Source organism: Alternaria ventricosa (assembly GCF_023758065.1).
Source record: "Alternaria ventricosa strain BMP 2768 chromosome Unknown scaffold_17, whole genome shotgun sequence".
Taxonomy (NCBI): Eukaryota; Fungi; Ascomycota; class Dothideomycetes; order Pleosporales; family Pleosporaceae; genus Alternaria; species Alternaria ventricosa.
In genome coordinates, this window is record NW_026055697.1 from 681007 (window position 1) to 702086 (window position 21080).

A 21080-nucleotide genomic window follows, 5' to 3' on the forward strand; every position below is an offset into this window, starting at 1 on the left:
CCTCTGCGCCTCCTTCGCCACATCCCCCGTAATCCCCACCCTGACCAATCCCTGCGCACTCAACCCCGTAATAACCGCATTTCCCTTCCACCCCTTAAAAAGATCCCCTTTATAAATGATCAGACCAGCAGGCGAGATAACAGGAACCCAATTCGCCCTCGGCGCCGCCATCTCCGGCCTCGTACTATGCTTCGGTATCAATGTGCCGTTGTAGTGCCGTCCCTCACATACAACCGGCCATCCGTAGTTCTTACCCGGCACTATCAAATTCAGTTCGTCGCCGCCAAACGGGCCCATCTCAACCTCCCATAACCGGCCCTGAGCATCGAAATCGATACCGAGTGGATTGCGGTGGCCGAGCGTGTAAATCTGGGATTGAATACTTCCCTGAGAAGCGAATGGGTTTCCAGCGTAGGCAGTCCCGTTATCGTAAAGACGGATTATTTTGCCTAGGTTGGACGTCATGGATTGGGCGGGGTGCATTTGGTTTATCTCGCCCGAGGATATGTATAACGCGCCGTCCTGCGGACCGAATTTCAAACGACACGCAAATTGCAGGCCGCCTGTGGCGCGTTGGGAATGCCGCCATATGACTTCGACACCGGAGAGTGCGCCGCTGCTACCACCACCGCTTAGACTCAACTTACTCCGCGCGACCGCGCAGCCTGCGCCGCCGGAACCGTTTTCCGCGTAGCTGATATACACGATGCTGTTATTCGCATACTGTGGATGCAAGGCGACGTCGTGGAGACCGCCTTGACCGGCATACGCGACGGCGGGGACGCCGGTGATGGTGCCTTTGGTTTTGGAGGCTGGGTCGACGAGGAGGAGGTTGCCTTTGCGTTCTGTGACGAGGATGTGGTTGGAGGGGAGGAAGGCGAAGGCCCAGGGTTCGGAGAAGTCGGTTATGGGTGTTGTTTTGAAAGGCTGTTGGCGGGTGGATAGGGATAGGTGGGGGGATAGGGCGAGGGTAGTTGTGGATAGGGCTAGGGAGAAGATGAGGAAGAGGGTGGGATGCATTGTTGCAGAGGTGGGTTTTGAGTGTCTAGGTATTGAGTTTTAGTATGGTGGAGTGTTGGGTTGTGAACACCGTAAGGAGCCTCTTGGTTGTCTGTTCTTCCAGGCAGGCACGTATGCGGGCGTTTGAAGGACTCGACTGCTCTCTTTTACATGCTCGTCTCTTCTCGACCTCTGATGTCATGATATATACATAAGGAAGATTAGAGTACTTGCACTTTATTGTCCTGGTGTTGGTGATCCGCATTGGTGGGGTAAGAGAAGGGTTGTCAAGGATAAAGTGCCAAGATCGGAGCCATGAAACCAATCTTGGAAGGCGTGAAGTGATCGATGCTAGACAACAGGCAATTGGCGCGTAGCATCTAGCTACCGAGGTACTACCACGAGAGCATCGCTTGGCAAGTAACGGCAGATGCGTGCCGCTATATCGGGAATAATATTTGCAGGCATGATATAGTAGCCAAGAGTTCTGCGTGGGTGCTTGATATGCCGGTGGAACGTCAGGCGCCATGTTCGCGTGTAGCATCTGCTGTGGTAGAGGGGCCTTGGTTCCGCCTGATTCATGATTAGTTTTCTTTCCAACAGCCGATCATGATATTGCGTTACCGTTGCGTGTATTCATTCAGGGGCCGGGTCTAGCTTCTCTTCTTCGCTCAATCATAAATCCCAGTCATCGTCAAAATGTGCGATGTCACTACGGTGTGGATCTTAGCGATGCTGCTTCATCAATTCCATTCACTTCGGTCTAGCCGTAAGGATACTTCCCCGTTTCCCCCACATCATCTCACCTCCATCTCCATATCCTCCTCCTCAATCGTAGGCAAAACCTGATACATCCTCTTCCCCTTGCCCATCCTCTTCAAGCACCGATCCGTATGCAACAAATGCCCCCTCTTCTGCCTCACAAAGCCCGCAAAACACGCCGCGCTCGACGCAATCGCACCCGCAGAAATATATATCGGTATAGAGAAGTCCTGCGGCTTATACCAGATCATTGTCGTCGCAAAAGAGAGCAGTTCGAACAAGTTCTGCAACGACATTTCGATAGCGGAGAAGGAGCCACGGGAGGCAGGTGGCGCGTCTTCTTGTACAAGGTACTGCACGCTGAGATCGAAGCCCCAGAGACCGAGACGGGAGAGGCATACGCCGATTACGAGGGCGCCGCCGGCTAGCATCGGTGCTGTGGTTGTGGGGAAGACGTGAAATAGGCCGATTGCGAGGGCGATGGCGAGGAGTTGTTCGTTGATGAACCAGAGACCTGCTCGTACGGCGCCGATTTTGTTCATGAGCCACGGCGCTGCGATGGTGGCGGATAATTCGAGGATAACGGATACGAGTCGCATGACGGAGACGTGCGTGCTGGTGAAGCCGAGGGTGAGGAGGTAGGTCGTCATTTGTGAGGCGAAGGAGAGGACGGTGAGGTAGAGGAGGGAGAGGGAGAAGGAGGCCAGGAAGGCGGGGTTGGTGATGTATTCGCGGTACGGCGCGAGGTGTGCGGTTAGAGTTTTGGTGATGGTGGAGCGGAGCGTAGTGGGATTTGGTACGGTGTCCTGGTTAGGCGACGAGGCTCGGTGTTGCAGTTCCGTAGCAATGTCTGTTTCAGACGCCTGTTTCGTCATGACGCCCTTTCCAACACTTAATTCCGGTACCGCGGCATAGACGTTCGCGATGGCGAAGTATTCTACCAGCACGCTTATCGCGTTTTGTGCGAAGACGGCCCAGATGGCGATTTTAGTAGAGTAGCCGTCTACGAGTCCGATGCCCACCGGCGCGATGAGCTTGCAGATGAGATCTATCCTGCGCATCGCGCTGTTCAGCTCTTGACGGTCGACAGCCAGACTCTCGGATACGACGACAATCCAGTCGCGCTCCACAGACACGGTGTTGGCGACGAAAGCAAGTTTCTCGAAGCACGCCAGCACCATGCTGATGACGAAGAGTCCGTAGGTCACAATGCCAACATCCCTCTCTTCTCCACCTAAGCCCAACATCGCCACCAAAACCGCACAACTCCCGGCTACACTAACTCTTTGCCACACGATACTCTGGCGCACAACCCATAACCTGTCTCTCCGGTCAACTAGCCCTCCGATCCATGATCCAAGGACGGCAGCAGCGAGCGACCGGAAAAGCGCATAGCACGATGCGAAGAACAGCGTTCCCGGGAAGATTTCCGCAAGGAAGATGACAGCGCCGAATTCAAAGGTGCGCGCATTCCACGTTGACAGAACGTGAGAGGTGTACAATTTGACGAGGAGGGGGCGGGGTGATCGTCGCGTGGGCGATGGTGTTGATCGGGCGGGGTAGACTGGTTGGGTTGGTGAGGCCAGAGGAGATGACGATGAGCTTCTCGAGCTCGTTGGTGAGCGCGACATTATCAAAGGCCGCCCAGGTTTGTAGTATGTGAAGAAGCAAAAAGGCGAATCGCCTTAAGTCGAAGAAGAGGCTACATATTGTGTCGCAAGGTTTAGGTGGAAAATACCGTGATGGTCATGAGACGGGTGCCCGATGCTGTGGGAAACGGACGTCTGGGCCTTCCAAGTCGCCTCATGGATTGCGTTTGCACGTGTGGACCCTGTCGATCTTGAGAGGTGTTAGGCTGCGTTGGGTTAGCGTCGCGAGATTTGGCAGGTTCGACAGACAGATGAGCAAGTTTTGATGGAAGGTATATATATCGGGCTGTCGAGATGGGCTCGTTGGTTTGATAGACAGAGGTGGGTCTCTGCCTTGGTGTTGAGTGTATCAGTAATCTCGAACATCGCAGTCGTTCGGCAGATGGTGAACGTGTAATGCATCTGCCTGGACACCTACGTAGGTATCTTGCAATTGACGTTCTTGGAATATGAGCAAGGCTTATCCCAGAACGCCTGCGGGAAACGTTTGATGAGAATGCTTCAACTGGTACCTATGGTACCCAGGGTACTACTGCTTGTGGTCACAAGTAGATTCGATTCACGACTACCACCGCCTGTCTGTAACCCGCTGGAATTATAGGAGGGCTAGCCCTCCGAGGAGTAATAGAGAATGGTATTTCAGTATTCCCCAATGTTGGTGTTGAGCATCAAACTATTGTCACAATGTCGACGTTGCGAACGTGTCTTAGCGCGAACCCTGGATCTTGGAATGACGCGCTTCCGAAGACCTTCGCGTCCCGAGGTCTTCTATCGCACTCCCTACCATAGAGCTCACCATGTCTTGTTAATGGCACTCGATTCAATCGCAGATATACGGCTTTGCGTCTCGTCTCCACTTCCTCTGAAGATGTTCGGCTACACGGCAAGGCGTGAGACGCTTGGCCAAGACGTGCTCGTGCATCGACCTACATGACGCGTACCTAGGTATTCTACTTGACTACACACACATCGGCTCTCTCTGCTACGAGACGAATGAGACGCTCTCTACAGCGTGCCAGAAGGGGTAAGCTATCTCAACTAGCCCCAGAGTCACTACAAAGCTAACGACCTCAGGATGGCTTGTCCTACCCCTCGGCAGACACCCCACGCGCTTCCAGCCTCCGCCCTCCGTCCTGCAGGCTCTGAACAACACCCAGTTGGCAAAATCACGAAACAACGGCCCGCGCGATGAGGACAAGCAAGAGCGAAGCAAGTTTGCAAGGAGCGTGCTTGAAGGAAGCACGGTAGCGCTGATATCGCTCTTCGGTCTTGGCCTTGGCGGATATGCTTACAGCCTCTTCTACAAGCGGACGGTCGCCAAGAAGATCGAGAATGCCTTCGCAACAGGATACAGCTCGCAAGAACGTGTTGCTTTGGGTCGCATCTCATACGGCACCGAGCCAGAGAAGATACAAGAGATTGTAGAAAGGGAATACTGGGTTCCGCGAGCGGAGCAGGAAGACATTGACAATGTGGTCAGCGGTAGGGCTAGGGGAAGATACTACCTCGTCATAGGCGAACGAGGTACTGGCAAGCGTGCGCTACTCCTAGAGGCCATGCGGAAGGTCAACGGTGACGGCATTGCTATGCTAGAAGCGCATAATGACCTCGAGGTCTTTCGGACAAGGCTTGGCAAGGCTATCGACTACGAATTCCACGAAGACTACATTGGAGGCCTGTTCAGTATTCGGGGTCCTAGGGACAGCTCGCCATTACTGGACATCGAGAGAGCGCTCAATCAGATGGAAAAGGTGGCTTTGTCGCTGCGGAAGCGTCGCGGCAAGCCCCTTCTCATGATCATCAACAACATTCATTTGTTCAAAGACGATGAAGCAGGCAAACATCTATTGGAGATCTTGCAGCAGCGCGCCGAAATTTGGGCTGGCAACGAGCTCGTCACAACCGTCTTTACCTCCGATGAATTCTGGACCCTCGAACGCCTGACACCGCATGCGACCAACATGCACGTCATCAGCGTCAGAGACGTACGCAAGAATGTAGTAACCACCGCACTCAAACAATACCGCGCTCGCTACCACAACGAAGACGTACCCCAAAGCATCCTCGACGAAGTCTTCGCCAAAGTCGGCGGCCGACTAATCTTCCTAAACCAAGTCGCCAAATCCTACGACATGTTAAAAACATGCAAGCAAATCAACCGAAGAGAGAAAATGTGGTTTCTGAACAACTGTTGGATCCTCGGCGACACCATGGACGACGACGTGGAAGAACAGCAAAAATACTGCGCCGCCGCCATCGTCCTAGCACGCGCCCTCGTACTCCGCGAGAACGAGACACCCAGTTCGGATGATCAGTTCACGCTTCCCCAGATTCCGCTACACGAGGCCCGCCAGATTATCACGCGCGCCGACTTTGTCCATCCGTTCGATCACATCAACGTCATTCATATCGATGCGCATGGCATGGTAAGAGCAGATTCTGTGCCGATGCAGAATGCGTTTCGGGAGGTTGTTCAACAACCGGGCTTTGAAGAGCATTTGAAAGCAACGCTGAATCGGTTGGATGAGTTGGAGAGTTTGGCGCGGACGAGGGAGGTTGCGATGAGGGATCCGCCGGATAGGAGTGGGGGAGTGGTGCCGGTGCAGACTTATTGCGCGAAACTCTGAGAGGGTGAAGAGATTGGTTCGTAGGTATCGCGCATGTGCTGCTTGTCGCAGCAGTCGACATCCCATGACCCATGACACAAACATCGGCAGCTCACATATAAGTTCGCGACTGTCTCTCCACAGCGGATACACTTCCTAGCTTTCAACCTCAACAGCCTCCGTCGGTGCTCATGGCTCTTCTGGCTCTCCCTAACAACCGACTCAGTGTATTACTTACAAACTTTTGTGAGCTCCTCGACAATGAGAACTTCCAATCCCTGCGCCTCACCTGCCGACGCGTTTACCAACAGACCCATGCCGACGCAGCCATTCGCTACCATTACAAACTCTTTGATCTCCAGCTTGATCTCGATCACATATCGCTCTGTATTCTTCTCCATCTTGTCAAGATCCCTGAATTCTTGAAAACAATAGAGTGTATACTGTTCTGGACGCCGGACGTGATCCCACTTCGACCCAGCACGCGGAGAGTGATCCGTGAAAAAGAAGAGCGAGACGCCTACATCGACTCGAGCGAAGCCGTTCATCTTCTAGCAGAATGTCTGCGATACCTGGCTGTCGCACCAATCCTAGACATGCTACAACTCAGCTCTTCTACAGGCCATCATCTTTTGTTGGCGGCACTGGACCTAGTACAGTTTCCAAATCCTTGTGTAGAGGTGTGGATCGAGCCAGACATGCTGCTGAAACGAGGCTATGGAGAATTTGGACGTTCACCTTCCTCATTTGCGCGCTATGTGTCGTGGATTTCTCTTGATGAAACGACCCCATCGATTTCGTGCGGTAGACACACGACGCATTACGATTCTTTTTTCGATCGTCTGGAACCAGATAGTGAAGAGGAGGACGGCGAAACAGATGAGGTCGAGGAAGAAGAGAGTGAGGAAGCGACAGAGACTGAACAAGCACGCAGGGTCAGAAAAGAAATCGAGAACAAAGAAGCAATCGAGCGAGGCTTCCATGTAAGGGATTACCGACTTGACCAACCCCAGATCGCAAGCTTTTTTCACGGACTGAGGAGCATTCCGCGCTTGTACCTCGACGGATGCGACAGCTTTCCCCGACTACGCTTCTGCAACGCTTGTCGCGACATCTTCGTCTACAGTATCATGAAGGTACCTTTCACTCATCTCACCACACTCAGGATCCGTTCCATGTACATCAGCGGTGGTCGACTACAGCGTTTCATCAAACAGCAAGCTCACACGCTCAAAGCCATTGAAATCAGTTGTACGACGTTGACCGACGGCTCCTGGAAAACTGTTGCGCGAGTTCTCAAGAGCATCTCCGGGCTTGAAGAGCTGACGTTCAGGTTTGGCGTTTATCAGAAAGCAGAAGCAAGGCGTGTCATTCCCCGACCTAGCGCGTATGGGAATACGGTTGACACCGTGTCTTTCAAGACTCGTGCGGATGTTCAGCGTTCCCTGAAGGCTTTAATCCAATTCTTCTCGACTACAAAATATGTACGAGGAGGTCCTTATCAGGTACAAGAGCTTAGGCATCGGCGGATTTTGCCGCAATACTACAAGGTAGACCTCTTCGAGTTGCCTTCTAGGTAACAAATTGCTGTGTAGTATCCTGGCCTTAAGCAACGTCTCCTGGATTCTGCTCGGAGTGTGGAAGGGGAGTAGGAGGTGTACATAAACAGCGTTTGAGGTGTTTGGAATATGTACCTGCATCGCAGTCATCATGTATAAGCCCAATGGAAAGCTTCGTCTTTTAACCTGAATATCAACATAGTCAAAGTCCTAAGATAATGATCTTGACTGTTGGTGAGCAGATTGGCTGCGGGCGGCACGGCAGGTGAGCTTTCGGGCATGATGACGTCAGCAACTTCCGCAAGCGAGCTGCGAGCTTCATCTCCAGCTAGCCCGAAGCTCTTCTCCTCATCACGAAATACCTCAATACCAGCCCTTGGCCCATGTCTCCGAAGGCACAACAACCTACGGCAAGCCGGGAAGAATGCTCGATCGAGTAGATTGCCCGTGACATGTGCATGCGGCGGCCTCCCCTCATCGTTGGCACCCAGCGCGAAGTCTTGGTTTTTCCGACATTTGAATTGACTAGACTAAATCGCGGTAGCGGGCCATCCCAAAACCTGGAGAAATACGACGATCGCTTCCGCGAACAGGCGCGGAGCCCCGCAAGATGATATCCAGGGCTTAGGTTCCTGAGTACTCGGGTGAACACAATCCGGAGCCGCTTGGCTAGTAAACATCCATGCTTCTGCAACCGGCTATATGAGGTCTACAGCCATGTACCAAAAAATGTTCGTCACCCCAGTCCGCCATCGCATCATTACAAAATGGGTTTCAATACGCTTTCATGCCAGCTGTTGCTAGCTGCGGCGACTGCCTCCGCCAAATGGATCGTTCCTGGAGCGCGTTGGAGAGCTACTGATGACACTCTTGTGAATGCGCATGCTGGTGGTATTACTGTGGATCAAGAGACGGGCAAGTACTTCTGGTTCGGCGAGTACAAGATCGAGGGACAGGAGGAGGGTGGTGGTGTCAGCGTATATAGCTCCGACGACCTTGCGACATGGGAGCCTCACGGTCTGGCCCTGGAGCCCATCGAGGGCCATCCCTACATCTCCCCCGAGGACATCATTCAACGACCAAAGGTCGTATACAGCGAGGGCACCGGTCAATACCATGTAAGCACTCGTCTTCAGCAACCACGGTAGCTTTGCTAACATTGATAGATGTGGTGGCACGCCGACAACTCCACCTACGGAGAGCTTCTGCAAGGTCTTGCGGTCTCGGACAACATCACCGGCCCCTATAGCTTTGTTGATGCTACAGCGCCACTTGGGAACTGGTCACAAGACTTCGGTCTATTCGTAGACCAGAAAGACGGTCGGGCGTACTCGCTATACTCCAACGGCGACCGCAGGGAAGGACGTGACGTGTATCTCACTTCCTTCAATGAGAACATCACTGCTCTAGATGAAGTCGTTCATCGTTTCGACAAGTACGATTTGGAAGCACCAACGATTGTGCAAACCGACAAGAGCTACTTCGCGTTGATGTCGCATAAGACGGGTTACCGCCCAAATAGTCAGTATTACTACTAAACAGATATCTCCATCATGTGCTGACCGCTTCTAGACGTGGTTGCCTTCCGCGCCGACTCCCTTTCTGGCCCCTGGTCTCAACCGTTCATCATCGCACCGCTCAACACCCGCACGTTCAACTCGCAATCTGGTTTGAACCTTCGAATCAACGGTACCAAGAAGACTACCTACCTGTACATGGGTGACCAATGGGACTCTATCAGTCTCTGGGAAAGCAGATACATCTGGCTGCCGCTTGAGATTGACGAAGAGAAGAAGTCCGTTGAGCTGAAATGGTACGATGTCTACGATCTCGACGTGAAAACCGGAGAAGTCACAGCCATCAACGGCACCACCTACTACGGCAAGGACGCCACCACCACCGGCGACGCCTACCACCAAGAAGCCACCTTCGGCAGCGACGGCGTCATCGTCACCGGCATCTACGGCAACGACAGCAAAGTCACCTTCTCCAACATCGAAGGCACTGGAAAGCCCCAATGGGTCTCATTCTACTACCAGAACACCGACGACATGGGCTTTGGCGACCAGCCCGGAGGTTCACCCGATCGTATCAATGGGACGTGGCAGCTTCGCCGCATCTCGAGCGTTATTGTTAACAACAAGACGGAAGAGGTGGAGTCGCTGTATCAGAGGGATACGCACAAGGGTATTATTCTGAGCACACCGCTTATGTTAAACTTGGAGGAGGGTAGTCATAACACTATTACCATTGGTGGGCTGGATAATGGGCAGGATGTTAAGGGCGCGGATATTGATCGTATTGTTGTGTACCCACCTGAGGAGTAGTTGCTGATACTAAATCAATACATACAGAAGGGTGTCCCGGTATGCAGAGATCGAGAGAATCGTTTCGTTCATTGCGTAATGCCAGCGGTGCCAAGGAGTAGTGAATCATAGCCGCGCACGGCAGTACCTGGACCCTAGCGCCCAACGGATACTCCTCGTGCCTACATAAGTCTACGAAATGTTTAACAAAGTCCTAGGGCGCTCACATCTACGCCTCGACCTACTCTGCTTGGTTTTTCGATCGACCACCCGCACGATGTCGTTATCATCACTGCCCGCCGAGATCATCAGCAGGATCTGCCGTTATCTTGGGATGATTCAGGATGAACGCGGCGGCTTCACTCATTATTGCAACACTGATGAGTTCCTACCACTTCGTATAACTTGTCGAGGGTTGTACTCGAAGACCGTGTACGACGCCTCGGTGAGATACGGGCTACTTCTTGAGCAGCTTGATATCGAAGCTAGCCACAAGGAGCTCTGCGCCCTTCTTCACATCACCAAGGTCCCCGTATTCTCCAAGCGTATTCGAACATTGATGCTCTCGTCTCCTTATGAGAAGGAAGCTCCGCCAGACTACTTGAAGGCTAAGTGGGTGAGTGATCTCCGCGCCCCAACTACGTATGACACACTTACTGACGCCGTTCACCCACGCGCTAGGCTAAAGCCGCGTTCCGAGAGCAAATCGTCGACGATATAACGACGTCTTTGGAGGCTAGCGAGACGGTACACCTTCTCGCGCAATTTTTTCGGAACTTGAAAGACGCTCCTGCGCTATCGCAAATCACCGTTCACGGGCGCAACCTGTACGGTCTTGTTCCCGCCGCTCTAGCAGCAAGTGAGTTTCCGCGCGAGATCGCAATCTTTGAGGTACTAGCGCAGCCTGTCGTCAAATCAGGCTATCGCAGTGTTACAAGTTCCCCGGGGGAATGCGCGCCATATACCAAAGGTCTGATCATCAATGCGCCCGACTCGGCTTTCGAGCATGGGATGTCACTCTATAGGAAGCTGGCAAAGCAGAAAGAAGGACAGGTCGACAACCAAGGCTACCACTTGAAGGGATATCAGCCAAGCTATCGAGAGTTCTCCAGATTTCTTGCAGCGTACAACGATATCACCCATCTTGAAATCCTTGGATGCGATAAAATGCCCATGTTAAGGCTCTGCGACGGATGCGACGCGGTATTCAAGCATATTGCGACCGCGGAATTCCCTCACCTGACATATCTCTATATGGAAAGGGCATACGTGAGTGGAGGCCGGCTCCGCCGCTTCGTCAAACAGCACACCAAAACCCTGAAGGATGTCCGCTTCTCATCCGTTTCTCTGACGGATGGCTCATGGCAATCTCTAGCCCAGGGCTTGCTCAAACTACCGCAAATCGAGACGCTTTACCTCAATCATCTCTACCAAAGACACGAGGTCGTTCAGTCTAAGATTCCGTCGTTCTCAGATCAAAGCTGGTATATCGAGCTCGTATATCACGGAAAGGCGAACATCAAGCTCTTTCTGCAGATGTTCCTGCAGCACTTCTGGACGGCGGACTTCGACCGCAAACGACATTTTCATGGTTATACCGGGACACGACCGTCGCGTAAAACTCGGGCAAGCTACTATCAAGTGTACATGTATGACTTTCCTAACGTTGTGGCGAGTAATGGATATATGGAAGCTGCGTACGTTGAGATGCGGTATGCACAGGAGGTCTTGGACGTTCCTTCTGACAGGAGTGATATGCAGACGTACAGGATGTACTAGGGGACACAAGAGACCTTATCAACAGTCGCGATGAGATAACGAATGATAATCAGTGAAAGCGCGTGCAGCCTACCGTCTGACGTACATGCCTGAGTGTGATCAGAATCTGCACTGCGCCTGGTCGCTACCTAGATAGTCATAGTACCGTAAGTAGACTAGCGCCACCAACGTTTGCTGCTTCCCCGGACCTTTCTCACCTCCATTCTCCGCGTCTCTTGTACATTTACCTTCCGCCTCACGACTGCAAACTTTCTCATGCGCAGTCGGTCGGCCACATCAGCGATCAACTCCTGACTTCGCCGCCTTCCTACGCCACGGTGGAATTCGATCGGTCGCTCGCGATACCCTACACCTGATCTTCACTGCGCCTTGGTCACATGATACCCATATTCTGCTCTGCACACGTGCACGCCCATATCTCAGCTGCTACATAAGCCGTCACGCTCTCTTCTCGCTCGCGATACCCTTCAACCGACTGAACAAAGAATTCCGCCTGCGCACCCAGGAGTCTCCAGGAGTCTACAACAGTCACCAACCCGAATCTTCGCGCCTTCACCTCACCACTAGACGCCTACATCAGCGACAACACTCAACCTTCGCACCTTTTTGGACCAACGTAGGCTTCAACCGCATCCCTCTAGTCGACTCGGAATGTCTCTACTATCTCTACCCACGGAGATCATCAGCAGGACCTGCCGATCTCTAGGCCTGGAGCACGATGTAGATGGCTTCTTATCCTACAATAACGATGACCTGAAGTCGCTCCGCCTGACCTGCCGAGACCTTCACGCGAAGACGACTTTCGACGCCGCGGTCAGGTACGAACTATTGCTAGAGGAGCTCGAGATAGTCGTCGACCACAAAGGACTTTGCCAGCTATTGCACTTAACTCAAATACCAGCTTTTCGCAACCGGATCAAGCGAGTGCTGTTCTACTATCCTAGCGTAAATAGCACGACAGACGACTGTGATATTCCATGGGGATTGTCCCCGATCCGTGAAATGCGCCGCGAAGAGATTTCGACATACTTGGAAGCCAGCGAGACTGTTGAACTTCTAGCAGCATGCTTCCGGAACTTGAAGCAAGCGACTTCTTTGGAGGAAGTTCCGGCACAGGATACGGACTTGCACCGCCTCATACATGCCGCTTCAGCGAGGAGCGGCTTTGCAAGGAAGAAGACAGTCTTCACAGTGCGGCCTGGAAACCTAAGCGGCGCTGATCATCACACTCTAATGATCTGTCCTGCGGATTGCTCACCATACACCAAGGGTATCGAGATCAGCACCCCGACCTTACCTTTCGAACGTCCCGAAATCAAGCAGATAATACAGGACGCCAAAATGTGCAACGAGCATGGATATCATTTGAAGGGCTATCAGCCGGATCACACAAATTTGTCACGACTTATCGCAAATCATAGTCAGATCGAGACCCTTCGCCTGGACGGGTGCGAGACCCATCCTCGCTTGAGATTCTGCGACGGCTGCCATGCAGTATTCTCTAAGCACATTGCTACTATGCAGTACTCCAAGATCACCACGCTGAGTCTCCACGCAACTTATATTAGCGGGGGTCGACTACGACGTTTCATAAAGCAACACTCAGCCACGTTGAGGGAATTCGACTCCACATTCGTAACGCTAACGGACGGATCATGGCGCTCGATTGCCCAGGGCCTATACAAGCTCCCAAAGCTAGACATGCTACACTGGGCTCTTCTGTTCCAAAAGCATGCAGTAAATCGCGTTCAGAGTGATTCTCTGTCCGAGACAGAACTTGGACCATCCTGTCCCCATAGTTGTACTTGGGAGGGAACCTCAAACGTCAAGTACTATCTACAGACCTTTCTGGACAGCTTCTGCACGCGCAAGTACAACAGAAACGCTAGGGGAATTGGAAGTGGTGTCACTGCTGGGAAAACACTACCAAGTTTCCATGAGGTCATCATGTATTGGTTCGCTGACGTGGTGATGGAGCCTGCTGGAATGGCTTCAGCATACGCGATTCGACGATATGCGGAAGAGATTCTGGAATGATTCATCCGGGACGGCGAAATGATCGGATAGCTTGTCGAGAAGGACGGAGGGAGTGATTAATTGGTGCTGATCAGTTGAGGTGGGATTCCCGTGTACGAAGACACTAATCTTCACGGACCTGTGGGCGAGATTACAGCATACTCTACTCAAGTACATATCATTGCTGGATCATGCCCTTTCCAGGACAGCATCGCAGCAACTGCCTCAAAGTGTGTCTTAGTCTATAGCGTGCATTTACAGAAAAGGTGCCTTCGCATTAGTGCGCAGAATGATGGTGCCACGTTAACCAAGAAAACTCCAAGCAGGCCTGCAGCCTACATTAACATAGAGGCATACAAAGTGGGTGAGCTAACTCTAAGGTAGGCTCTAGACCTATTGAGCCTTTTCATGATGTGGTGCTCAGATGTTCGTATCCACATCCAAGTGCGGTAGCGACACTCAATTCAGACTACGAATTTTCGCATTTTGTCGTGACCTGCTCGAATTTCAACCTGACCACCTTTTCTAAATTCAACAAACAGTTCCAAAAACTTCGTTGACGCGCGCGCGATGGCCAACCTTGTGTCGCAAGGTGCGACAATCGTGCAGCCTATGCAAGTCACTTCTCACCCTGCCGACCTGTCCAAACCTTCCTTCTTAGAACTTCCTGCCGAAATACGAAACGCAATTTACGAGCTGCTTTTCGAGAATGATGGTTTCGTCTTCTTACACAACGCTGACGCCTTCTTTCCACGAGCACCAGATCTAGACGACTACGACGATGATGGAGGGCCACGCTGTCTGTGCGAATCATGCCAATACGAAGGCATCTCGCATTACGAACGCGACCGTTCAGCATGGGCAGCAGCTATGAACAACGACGCGGAGGATTTAAAATTCCTGGAAGCAAAATTTGCCCATGGCCTTTCGGATGGGCTCAGTATACTCAGATCTTGTCGCCAGATTTGGTCCGAGGCAGCTGGAGTGCTCTACGGGCACAACACGTTCGCTTTCAGTCGACACACCGACAGACACGATATCAACTACCTTACAAACAGATATCGTGCATGGTATGCTCCAGTATTCTACGATAACAAAAGATATAACCAACTGAATTATTCTGCTCGATGGATGAGTTCTATTGGAGATCACTACCGCTTCCTGCGAAAGGTGGTCATCGACACGGATGCCATGTGTCCATCCCATTGCCGTTGGGTGGCCGATTTCGATGTCCTTCCCCTCCTCCGCGTTATGTGGGCGCACCCGGAAGCTAGATGCGAGATAGTCTTTGAGTCTACAGGGAGAGTTCTTTCTGCGCATCCTAATGATGCAAGAGCGCCTGGAGTGGTCCCCGAAGATCTCAACACTCTTTTACATACTCTCGGGAAAGAAGATATGCTTGGACTAAGGCATGTTTCGCGATCGTTAGAGAGTGTCGTGATTGAATTTGAACAAGTGGGACGACGATCTGAATGGCACTTCGTCAAGTACAAACGCTCGGGGCTAAGGTTCTTCACTATTCTGAGTAAAGGAGCAGAAGTCTCCTGGAACCCAAAAAAGCCGATAAAGTCCCGCGCAGACCTGCCTAGATCGATTCGACAGATCATCGCTCGATATGTAGCACTTGGGCCCGAAGGCATCGTCGTGGATCTGACTGCTCATGTTACACACGGACTTGATCTCACCCTTCTCAGGATGGTTCCCTGTTCGGTAAAGTCTCTCATCCGACCAGGGTATTCGTTGACCCTCTCAATGACCAGTCAGGAAGTCGAGACAAGTTTCGAGAGATTTAGCGCACTCGACACCCTGCTCTGGCCGGAGGCCATCAACAACACAACAATCAGCTCCATCGCCAGGGGCGAGTTTGGGCTTACCAGCGGCCAGAGCATCAACCTCAACTTCATCCTGGATGACGACAAAGGCCTCGAGGATGTTAAGATTAATATGAGAGGTCTCGTGCGCTTCCTGAGCAGCATGTCCATACTCAACGCCAACATGTGGTCGACCATTAACATCATTATGAAGGACAACGAAGGACGCCAGAGAGCATGTTCTGAAGTGTCAATAAAGAAGCTGAGACAAGCCGTCTTCCTCTTCTTCACCGACCTCCTCCGAGACAGCATCTATGCTCGTGAGCGCCAACAGTATACACCCAACATACGCATTAACGGCTTCGGCGCCATCCTCAAATGCATGGAAAAACCGCACGAGTTTCGTTGCACAAGAGCAACCAAATGGAAGTCCGACGTGAGCAGCAATGCTGTCCCTGGCTTTTCGGGAGCCCAGAAGTTGAAACTTGCTTCGGTGGCTGATGTCATTCGGCGGCGCGCAGAGCTGATGGACTTTGCATGTCCGGTAGATAGGCGCGACGAGTGCTTGATACATGCTTGGGACGATTTGAGGCGGTGTGTGGAGATCGGATGGGGCAGCCTTGATGATGCGCTAAAGAAGATGAGGCGTTGAAGGATTGTGAGTGGGTCCATGCTCCGGGGAGAATGCCTGGACGCGCCATCGGAGAAGCGCGATAACCTCGTCGTGATACTGGTGTTGAGATGGTCTGCAGGAGCTGGCGGAGAATGCGGTGATAGCTAGGTACGGACACGGAATAGCATCAATGACATTAGCAGCATCATGAGCCATCGCTGGAAGTTTGCACGCGTGAGTTTCGCGTTGCCCTGCTAACCCATAACAACCTAGCTCAGATACTGTGCCGCCCCTTCCATTTGTCTCCAGACCGCCATCAGCTCTGTCTTGCCTCGCAACACCCATTTTCCTCGTTAATACCGTTTCGCACACATCTTTCCATACACTGTCATGGAAATTCCAAAAGGCTGTTCGGCTCCTCTAGATCCGTCCGCGCCGTCCTTCCTTACGCTGCCGGCGGAGGTACGCAACACCATCAGCGAACACGTGTTTGTGCTGCCACGACGACCTGGAATACTCATCCATAACTCCAACTTCTACTACGACCGACGGCCTTATGAGATTCGTGCAGATGATGAGTCTTTCCCCGATGACAGCTCAGAAGATGAATGGGTGGACCGCTATCGGATGTGCAGGCGTGTTCCGCGCAGACTGAAAAGTTGGCAGAAAAGGCAAGACCATGGACGGGAAGAAGCGCAGAAGTTCACGCATGAAGCTTCACTTGGGCTCGGCTTGCTGAAGTCTTGTCGCCAGATATATCACGAAACGGTTGGCATCTTGTACGGCAACAATACCTTCGTCGTTACCAGAGTTGGTACCAGGTGTGACCGCGAAGCAATCAGGGGGTGTCAAGCCAGCGATTGGGATGACTACTACCAGATCAATTATGCGCCGGTATGGCTCGCCTCACTTGGCTCTTAGATGAGGTTGGTAAAAAAGGTAGTCATCGACATCACGACTGTCTGCAGTTGGGGATGTGGCAAGGTCGTCATGAAACAAAATTTACTGCCGTTACTAAAGAAAGTTTGGAACGGAGACCCACCACGCTGTAGCATTACCTTCGCCCACTCTGGGGCCCCATTCAATTGTTCCGGAGGCATGTATTCCAGCAGCTCGAGTCTTGCGGATATCGTAGCAGGCACTGCCCGATTGAACGAGGCGTTCGCGGCTCTTGCCAAAGATGAAACGTTGAATCTTCGACGCCTTTCGAATTCGGAACTGCTTCTCTCGTCCGTCACGATGCGCCGTCTCAGCAAACACGGTCAGGTCGAGTACTACACAGGATCGCGAAGTGTTCACCGTTCTTTTGCTGTCTACCCAGCGTCTGGCGTTGTAAGATGGCACGCCGCGATGCCAGTCAGTTCACCTACGCAGCTTCCTGATGAAGTGCAAGGCATGATCTGTGCTTATGCAATCACCACGGAAGATCGTCTTCGGCTTTCCATCAACTCCGCCAGGAAACCCAATTTCGATCGGAATATCTTCGATGTTTCCGCCCCATTCCGGGCATCTTTCGTCCAAGCTGTTGGTCGATACATGCCAGTGGTCATAGAGCTCACGGTTAAAGAGAGAGTCTATGATCACAGCGACGCGGATCTGTTGAGAAGATATGATGCTGAGATGGGTGTCCGCGACTACGGGCATCGAAATTGTCTGATGGAACAGATCGTCCATCAAAGCCTGCTATCAGAATTCGCAGTACCAACGATCTTAGTCCAAGTGGCACTCACCCGCCCCACTAACCCCACAGATGTTCGCATCAACATGAAAGGGCTGCTCCGTTCGATCCGAAACACTTTTGAGAGTGTCAAGGTGGACGAGGTTTGTGTTGCTGTCGAGCTTCAGCACACTGGAGGCGACAATGTACTCCACGAGACCCACTCCACTACACATGGGAGACTTAAGATGAGCATGTTCCTCTATCTCACGGACATCCTCGAACAGATTTATCCAAAACACTGGAAGAGAAATGCCCGAGAACCTTGCCCGGAACTATGGATTGATGGACACGCAAATGTGGTAGATCTGGCCGCACCACCGCTGGTGGGCTTTCGATGGAGCCATGCGGATTCATTAAACTTTGTACTTGATGGAATGTCATTGAAAAGGTGCGTTAAGGAAATCGAGCGTCGCCCAGATTTCCCCAAGGTAAGTTGCTGTTTCGACCCCGATACTGAGTGCGTGTACCACACATGGCAGTATTTAAAGATGTGGGCGAAACGCGTTTGGAGGATGGACAATGCACGCTCGACGAAGCAAGAACAGACGCATGGTTGTTAAAGTCGTGTTGCAGATGACTGAGAGGAGGTGTCTTTCTCTTGAGCCACATTAACCATCAGCCCTCCACCCCTCGAATCAAATTCTTGATACCCTCTCCTCTCGACGTCTTTTCCCATGCGTTGGTCGCCTTCTCAAACGGCGTCAGCGAGCTGATCAACGGCTTCACGTCGATCAATCCCTTCTCTAAGAACCCTACCGCAAGCTCGTAATCCCCGGCACCATATCTGAAGCACCCCCTCACCATGAGTTCTTTCTGGCCCATAGCCACAATCGGAAATTCGATCTTCGGCTTCCCAAGCCCGGTCTGAACATACTTCCCACCCGGGCGCACAAGGTTGATGCCCATATCGATACTCGTTGTCGCACCAGAAGCTTCGATGACAGTGTCGACAAGCCCGCCAGTCGTGTCGATGCCATACTCCACCAAGTCGAACTTCTTGAGTAGCGTTTCGGCGTTGTCTTCTGGACTTGCGTCGAGGGACGAGCGGAAGGTCTCGCACTTCAAGTAGCTCGCCGCAAACTCTAGCTTCTTTTCCAGGATATCGACAATGATAATGCGATGCGCACCGAACTGACGCGCGACCGCTGCGCAGAACAGCCCGATCGTCCCGCTCCCCATTACCACGACCGTTTCGCCAGGCTTCACATCACCCAGTTTGACCGCATGCACAGCGACCGCGAGCGGCTCAACAAGCACCGCTTCATCCAACCCCATCTTATCGGGAATCTTGTACACAAAGTCCTCCGCGCTGCGGAAGTACTTCGATAGCGTACCTTGCGTATCAGGCGGTCCTGGCGCCGCAGCAAACCGGATATCGCGACACATGTTGTACACACCAGATTTACACGCTTTGCAAATACGACATGGTATGCCTGGTTCGATAGCTACGCGATCTCCCGGTTTGACGCTTTTGACAGATGGGCCGACGGAGTGGATTATGCCGGAGGCTTCGTGGCCCATTACGATGCCGGTGGTGGGGTCTATCATTTTGCCGATGCCGCCGTAGTGCCAGAAATGGACCTGGGTGGTTGGTTAGTTTGTTGAAAGGGGGTGGCATGATGGAAGGGTGGTTCTTACGTCGCTTCCGCAAACTCCCACATAGTTAATGCGAACGATCACATCGTGGGGATCAACTACCTCTGGTACTGCGATATCTTCGATCCTTGCGTTCTTCGGTCCATACAATACTATGGATGGGTTTTGCATGATGTTGTTGCTGGAGGTGACGTGTATTGTGCGATGGTAGAATGTAATCTCAAGCTCCCACTACATCTAGGTAGAAAAGAACGTCCATTTATATGAAATGATGAGCTCTCAGGCGTCCCCCAAAAGTACACACATCCAGTCGTCGCGCTCTTGTAATTGTTCGTTATCGATCGTGAGCTACGTCGTAAGTGGGGAGGCAGACGCGTGTAGCTTCCCCGCATCCGGCCTCCCATCGTCTATCCCCGCACATCCTTCGATACGCAATGAAGGCATGTCACAAATACGACGCATCGAGATGATGATCACGGAACGCGAAAACTCGTCGTAATGGGTTAAGAGCGCCTGCACGGATTATGAAAAGGCGCATGTGTTAACGCCGACGATGGGCGCTTCGGGGCTGCTCATTACGCACGGACCACACCTCGAATCGTTCATTTGCTTATGCGTACAGTGCTAAGGCTCCTATTAAGCGCTGAGTACTCCTTGTTGAGAACGACAAATTAAGAAGATTAGGATGCGGCGAGCTTCTTCCTGTTAAGGAGAGCTAAGGCACGCCTACTTAGCACTGTGTGAGTATCAGAGCACATGAACTCGCGGCCCGAACTACCTAGGTACTACCGCTGCATCCATCTCAGCCCGTACTGACCTCAGTGTTCGAGTATGCAGGCTATCTCTTTTTCATGAAGTGGAAATGGGGCGACCCGAACGTGGAGCGGCGAGATGAAACCTTCGCGCCCGCTTTCGTTTCCTACCTAGCGTGCCTCAGGGCTATTAGGCTCAGCGCTAATCTTCGCGGTTAAATTGTGGACGTCGTCCCCACGGATGGTGTTCTGCATCTTTCCGTATATATTCACAGCCTGCCAACGTGCTGCATACTTTCTGATATACTTCGCGCTTGTCTGGGTACTCGTTGCCATCTTCGTCCACCTATCCGTTCCAAAACCGTTCCGATCCAAAGGGATCAGCACCACGATCGACATGCCGTCCAAGTGTGCCGTTTGCAACAAATCTGGGCCTGTTCAGAGTTGTAATAAATGCAAGACGACACCATACTGCAGCCGCGAGTGCCAACAAAACGACTGGAAGTACCACAAGAAGGTCTGCGCCCTGCAAGCCCACGCCAATGCCTAGTCCGGTGTCCCACCCAATACCAAATACAGCACCAACTACGCTGTGGCCCGCCTCACGACCCTCGAGAAGCACGTACCGAACCCTTCACGCGATCAAAAGACTGGAACCACCTCCACGACCGTCCCGAGAAAGATATCTACAGGCTCCCCATCGACGCCTCCGGCATGCGCCCTGCAGTTGAGGATGGTAGCTGGGTTCGGGTATGGGGCAGGTCCGAAAGGGGCGAGTGGCATTGGGATGCGCAAGGTGCTGCGCTCGATGGAGTGGGGTGGTACTGGATTTGGACCTGGCAATATCATGAGCATAACGCAGATTAGCAATCTTACGGGTGGTGGACGCTGAGTTTTGAATGCGATGTGGTT

At 52.4% G+C, this 21080-nt stretch overlaps 4 protein-coding genes across 4 annotated transcripts; 2 read left to right on the forward strand and 2 right to left on the reverse strand.

The window, feature by feature from the left end:
* Positions 1–1796: 1796 nt before the first annotated feature.
* Positions 1797–2942, reverse strand: J4E93_008683 (uncharacterized protein; the record flags this gene model as incomplete). Its single annotated transcript, XM_049346581.1, has 1 exon — positions 1797–2942. The coding sequence occupies one exon, from the start codon at positions 2940–2942 to the stop codon at positions 1797–1799; it is 1146 nt and encodes a 381-aa protein (XP_049196471.1).
* Positions 2943–4340: 1398 nt separating this feature from the next.
* Positions 4341–6037, forward strand: J4E93_008684 (uncharacterized protein; the record flags this gene model as incomplete). Its single annotated transcript, XM_049346582.1, has 2 exons — positions 4341–4347; positions 4485–6037. 2 exons carry the CDS (start codon positions 4341–4343, stop codon positions 6035–6037), a joined length of 1560 nt encoding a protein of 519 aa, XP_049196472.1.
* Positions 6038–8342: 2305 nt separating this feature from the next.
* J4E93_008685 (uncharacterized protein) lies at positions 8343–9902 on the forward strand (the record flags this gene model as incomplete). Its single annotated transcript, XM_049346583.1, has 3 exons — positions 8343–8693; positions 8742–9096; positions 9148–9902. The coding sequence occupies 3 exons, from the start codon at positions 8343–8345 to the stop codon at positions 9900–9902; spliced, it is 1461 nt and encodes a 486-aa protein (XP_049196473.1).
* An 8533-nt stretch (positions 9903–18435) lies between these two features.
* J4E93_008686 (uncharacterized protein) lies at positions 18436–19587 on the reverse strand (the record flags this gene model as incomplete). The annotated part of the gene is made up of 2 exons (XM_049346584.1): positions 18436–19401; positions 19519–19587. The coding sequence occupies 2 exons, from the start codon at positions 19585–19587 to the stop codon at positions 18436–18438; spliced, it is 1035 nt and encodes a 344-aa protein (XP_049196474.1).
* Between the last annotated feature and the right edge of the window lie 1493 nt (positions 19588–21080).